This window comes from Ranitomeya variabilis, chromosome 1 (genome assembly GCF_051348905.1).
Source record: "Ranitomeya variabilis isolate aRanVar5 chromosome 1, aRanVar5.hap1, whole genome shotgun sequence".
Taxonomy (NCBI): domain Eukaryota; kingdom Metazoa; phylum Chordata; class Amphibia; order Anura; family Dendrobatidae; genus Ranitomeya; species Ranitomeya variabilis.
Genome location: NC_135232.1, coordinates 682623993 through 682629992, shown reverse-complemented (window position 1 = coordinate 682629992; position 6000 = coordinate 682623993). Strand labels below are relative to the sequence as shown.

At 50.5% G+C, this 6000-nt stretch overlaps 1 protein-coding gene across 2 annotated transcripts in view; it reads left to right on the top strand.

Annotated features, from left to right (window-relative positions):
* Positions 1-930: 930 nt before the first annotated feature.
* The window catches only part of LOC143776282 (homeobox protein SIX4-like), a 31524-nt gene continuing 26454 nt past the window's right edge, over positions 931-6000 (top strand). Inside the window, exon 1 of one of the 2 annotated variants that reach the window (XM_077265512.1) lies at positions 931-2078. In XM_077265512.1, coding sequence (XP_077121627.1) covers positions 1360-2078 — 719 coding nt within the window. In that variant the 5' untranslated portion in view covers positions 931-1359. The remainder of the gene's footprint in view (positions 2079-6000) is intronic. The other variant, XM_077265504.1, reaches the window with a different exon arrangement.

Below are 6000 nucleotides of genomic sequence, written 5' to 3'. Positions count from 1 at the left end.
ATCCTTCAGACAGAACCTGAAAACCCATCTCTTCAGGAAAGCTTACAGCCTGCAATAACCATTCTGCCGCCTCACCAACCACCCGAGCAGCTGCACCCCAACCTCCTGTCTCCTTCCCCACCATCCTGTAGAATGTAAGTCCGCAAGGACAGGGTCCTCTCCCCTCTGTACCAGTCTGTCATTGTAAATTTGTTTACTGTAAACGATATCTATAACCCTGTATGTAACCCCTTCTCATGTACAGCGCCATGTAATTAATGGTGCTATATAAATAAATAATAATACCTATCAATATTTATAAATAAAGAGTAAGCCAATCGGGTCACAGCAGTAAGGTGAAGCACCAGGGGCCCCACAAATACTGTGCCTTTGAGGGTCCACACTTTTCTCTGCAACCATCCAGGCTCCTGAGTTATTGCCCTGTCTATGGAGGCTCAGTCAGGCCCGGGAGTTGTACAGACGTGTGGGGGACAGGCTCGGGCCAGCAGGAGGACAGGCTCGGGCCAGCAGGAGGACAGGCTCGGGCCAGCAGGAGGACAGGCTCGGACCAGCAGGAGGACAGGCTCGGACCAGCAGGAGGACAGGCTCGGACCAGCAGGAGGACAGGATCGGACCAGCAGGAGGACAGGATCGGACCAGCAGGGAGGACAGGATCGGGCCAGCAGGGAGGACAGGCTCGGGCCAGCAGGGAGGACAGGCTCGGGCCAGCAGGGAGGACAGGCTCGGGCCAGCAAGAGGACAGGCTCGGGCCAGCAGGAGGACAGGCTCGGGCCAGCAGGAGGACAGGCTCGGGCCAGCAGGAGGACAGGCTCGGGCCAGCAGGAGGACAGGCTCGGGCCAGCAGGAGGACAGGATCGGACCAGCAGGAGGACAGGATCGGACCAGCAGGAGGACAGGATCGGACCAGCAGGAGGACAGGCTCGGGCCAGCAGGAGGACAGGATCGGACCAGCAGGAGGACAGGCTCGGGCCAGCAGGAGGACAGGATCGGACCAGCAGGGAGGACAGGCTCGGGCCAGCAGGGAGGACAGGCTCGGGCCAGGTGGAGGTGTCTGTGCAGCCTGCGCCTGACCGTACGGGATAGGTGGAAGGGGGAGCGAGCGCTCTGAGTGACGGTTGCCGCAGCAACGGCCGGTCTTGCATCGCGAAGTCCCCGCCCACCTCGTTCCCCCAATGGCTCTCCCAGCTCCAGGCCAGGACGTTCCTGCCAGTTTTTGCAGTTGTGTAGTAGTCACATTGCTGCGATCCGTTTACACTTCTGGGGAGGGGGGGGAAGTAATGATCGCTGCGTGGCCGATGGAAACCTGATCAGACGGGAGGGGTGGACTTTTTTTTTTTTTTAACAGAAGGGGGGAAAAAAATGTCTTCCCCTTCCAACGGGATCCCAAATGCAATAGAGATCAAGCAGGAAAATGCCTTGGACGCGGCTCCTTTCTCTATGGAGCATGCACAGCAGCCCGGGACGGAGGAAGGGATCAAGAGCGAACTTGTGATCGGCGGCGGCGGCAGCGGCGGCGGGGCCCCGTACACCCTCGCCTTCTCCCCGGAGCACGTCGCCTGCGTGTGCGAGGCTCTGCAGCAAGGTGGGGATCTGGACAGGCTGGCCCGGTTCCTGTGGTCGCTTCCCCAGAGTGACCTGCTACGTGGCAATGAGAGTATCCTGAAAGCCCGGGCGCTGGTCGCCTTCCACCAGGGCAGGTACCCGGAGCTCTTCTCCGTGCTGGAGAGCCATAACTTTGAGCCGTCCAACCACGCCGTGCTGCAGGACCTCTGGTACAAGGCTCGGTACAACGAGGCGGAAAAGGCCCGGGGGAGAGCCCTGGGGGCGGTGGACAAGTACCGGCTGCGGAGGAAGTTCCCGCTGCCCCGGACCATCTGGGACGGAGAGGAGACCGTCTACTGCTTCAAGGAGAAGTCCCGCAACGCGCTGAAGGAGCTGTACAAGCACAACCGCTACCCGTCCCCCGCCGCCAAGAGGAACCTGGCCAAGATCACCGGCCTGTCCCTCACCCAGGTCAGCAACTGGTTCAAGAACCGGCGGCAGCGCGACCGCAACCCGTCCGAGGCGCAGTCCAAGAGGTGAGGACGGAACTGGTGCCGCTCTCTATTGTGCCTGCTGCAATATGGCGCTGCTCTGCTCCTGCTAACTTTTCTCCACTTCTAGAAAGCTGGAAGGTGATTCCATGAAAGCAGATCAAAAATGCACCAGTAGCCCGAGGAATCTAATATGGACGCATGTGGGTCATTAGAAAGGGGGAGTATCACAAGGAAAGGTTATTGGTGTATGCGGGTCATTTGTGGGGGTGATTGGTGCATGTGGGTCATTTATAGGGAGTGATTGGTGCATGTGGGCCATTTATGGGAGATGATAACACAAGGAAAGGTTATTGGTGTATGCGGGTCATTTATGAGGAGTGATTTGTGCATGTGGGTCATTTATGAGGGGTGATAACACAAGGGAAGGTTATTGGTACATGTGGGTCATTTAGAAAGGGGGAATATCACAAGGAAAGGTTACTGGTGCATGTGGGTCATTTATGGGGGTGATAACAAGGAAAAGTTATTGGTGCATGTGGGTCATTTATGGGGGTAATAACACAAGAGAAGGTTATTGGTGCATGTGGGTCATTTATGAGGGACAGTAACACAAGGGAAGGAAACCGGTGCATGTGGGTCATTTATGAGGGATGGTAACACAAGGGAAGGTTATTGGTGCATGTGGGTCATTTATGAGGGACAGTAACACAAAGGAAGGCAACCGGTGCATGTGGGTCATTTATGAGGGATGGTAACACAAGGGAAGGTTATTGGTGCATGTGGGTCATTTATGAGGGATGGTAACACAAGGGAAGGTTATTGGTGCATGTGGGTCATTTATGAGGGATGGTAACACAAGGGAAGGTTATTGGTGCATGTGGGTCATTTATGAGGGGCGGTAACACAAGGGGCGGTAACACAAGGGAAGGCAACTAACTGGTGCATGTGGGTCATTTATGAGGGACGGTAACACAAGGGAAGGTTTTTGGTGCATGTGGGTCATTTATGAGGGATGGTAACACAAGGGAAGGTTATTGGTGCATGTGGGTCATTTATGAGGGATGGTAACACAAGGGAAGGTTATTGGTGCATGTGGGTCATTTATGAGGGGCGGTAACACAAGGGAAGGCAACTGGTGCATGTGGGTCATTTATGAGGGATGGTAACACAAGGGAAGGTTATTGGTGCATGTGGGTCATTTATGAGGGGCGGTAACACAAGGGAAGGCAACTGGTGCATGTGGGTCATTTATGAGGGACGGTAACACAAGGGAAGGTTTTTGGTGCATGTGGGTCATTTATGAGGGACGGTATCACAAAGAAAAGTTCTGGAGAATCCCATTGATGCATGTAGGTCATTAATGGAAAGGGTGGTGGTATCACAAGGGAAAGCTCTGGGGAACATTTTGCCTATGTCCTAGCAGATATGAAATTGGTTTAGCAATTTGGGGAATTTGTTACCTGGGCAGATTGGGGTAAATCTCTTTATCGGTGACGATTGATTGTTTTAATTTTAAATTTGACAGAGTAAATGATTTACTAAAATGTGATGCTGCGGAGAGCATGGCAGATCAGGCTGCAGTGTTTTGAAACCTGATTCTAAGCTCATTCAGCTCAGGTTTCATTGAAATCCTAGATGGGAGACTCCTGTGCCCTTTGATCGGCTCTCATTTGCATTGTCCCCTTTTATGATCTTGCTGTCACACTGCTTTCTGCAGCTGCGTACACCTGCCCGGTAAGGGCTGGTGGCTTAGGTAAGGGTTGGTAACGTTCCCTCGTGCGCTGGGTTTAGATTATCCACAAGGCGCTTCTTATACTAAAATAAGTCACTTCTGTAGGGAAGGAGGGGGAGAAGGGTCTCTGATTTGCAGCCAGAGGGGGCTGAGATTGCTGTAAGCCCCCTCTGACTGCACAGGAGAGTGTTAGAACAGATGTGAGCTTGTTCCCCTTAGCTGCCACTCAGTTGTTTGGTTTTTGCAGTGAGGGGATCCAGGGGGCTTCACAAATGCACTTTTAACACCTTCATGATTCTTTAAATCCTTTTGTTACCTGGAAGTTGCCTTTCTTTCTTTTTAAGGAAACTTCTGAGCACCAAATGGCAAGTGCTAGCCATAAATGTTAAAAGTTGCAGGCCCCCATATCGGTAGATTGTGGCCTCTCCTTCCCATCATTGTATCGTTCTAGTACAAAGCCATCTGAAACTGCATTATTATATTGCAGTGGCCTACAGCTGTGGAGCCAGAAGTCCCAGCATGCCTGGAAACTTTTCTGAGCTTTATTCCATTACCACCATGTTTATCCTCACTTGGGGCTCGTAAATTCCAAAGTAACTCATCGGTATGTCTTTGGGTCGAGGGTGGAAGCCCAGAGGAGACCCAAACAAACATAGGATTAATTTTTTCCTATCCCCAGGAGACGAGTAGTAGCTGATGGGACAGCAGTGATCCTGGGCCTGGGCTCAGCTTATGCTTCTAAGTTGGGAGCAAGGTCCAGGGTCGTAGCGTAGTCTGGGACCTGGTGGAGGCTTTGCAGGGGTTAGTTTCTTGTCTTCAGAAATCCCTTATCTCTAGGTCTGACTGGTTTGGCCTGCCAGGTGGAGGTGACCTGTGCTTCCAGCAGAATGCTCAGCCCTTCCCTGTTCTGTCTCTTTACGCCTCCCATTTGCAGAACCTAATGAGTGAAGTTGCCCGGAGGTGTTTTTTTTTTTTTCTCGTAAGGCGCCTACAATACTGAAATAATGCGGTGTGTCGTATTTACAGAACGATCTGGCAGTTTGCTTATTTCTAGATGGTTCTTTAATACTCTATACAGAGGCAAAATTCACTCCAAACTTCTAAATAGATGATGTTATGAATCCTTTTCATTTCCACTGGTGACCAAAAGCAGCTAAGATATTGGGGACCATGACGGGCCAAAGTGGGTGCTGTGTACTAGGGATGTGTGGGAATACAGCCAGACGACCTGTGCAGGTCTATGAGACGCCCCTGTGTATGTCGGATGGCATAAATATAACGGGGTCTACCAATTTTCACAGTTGACTGCTTTATTTGACTATTAGTTGATATGTACCAGCTATTAGCAGGGTTTAGACACTTTGTCCCCGGACTTGTATAAGTGGCTGCAATGTTGCCGGTGGTTTTGGCTATGCCTAGTTGGAATCAGTGGCGTTCTGGACATGAGCAGTGGCTCCATTATTTTCCGATCAGCTGACACAAACTACTGTGGTGTGGACGTATTTTCTCATTTGTCACGGCCACTTTTGACCTGAATCATATATGGGTTAGATCTGGTCACTTGCCCGCAATTGGATCAGGAATTGTGGCAGTAATAGGGATCAGGAATCTGGCCACAATACGGCCATGTGAATCAGCTCAAACAATGAGAAACATAAAAAAAAAAAAGTCTTTGCCACCTTTTAGGCCACATTCACACGTTCAGTATTTGGTCAGTATTTTACCTCAGTATTTATAAGCCAAAACCAGGAGTGGAACAATCAGAGGAAAAGTATAATAGAAACACGTCGCCACTTCTGCATTTATCACCCACTCCTGGTTTTGATTTACAAATACTGAGGTAAAAAACTAGCCAAATACTGAACATGTGAACGTGGCCTGATGCTTCATAATCCCAGCCGTATGAAATATTGTGACCAGTTGGTACATTGTACAGATGTGAAAGATGCAATTGTGAAACAGTGTATACCACAGCATTTAGCAATGGTTAGAGGAAAAAATGGACGTTTATCAAAACGCATCCAGAGCATACCTATATTGTGCTACTAAAGCGTTGTAATCTGGCCATATCTCTAGTTTAGTAGTAAATACGTCCTGAGCTTGGTTGATCTTTCCTGAAAAGTATGTAGTGAGCATGTTTCCATATACCCGCCATTGTAGATGTCATAGATCAAACCTTTACAGCTTGTAAAATTCATGGGCTTAAGTGTGCAGCTATGCCTCCTTCAGATA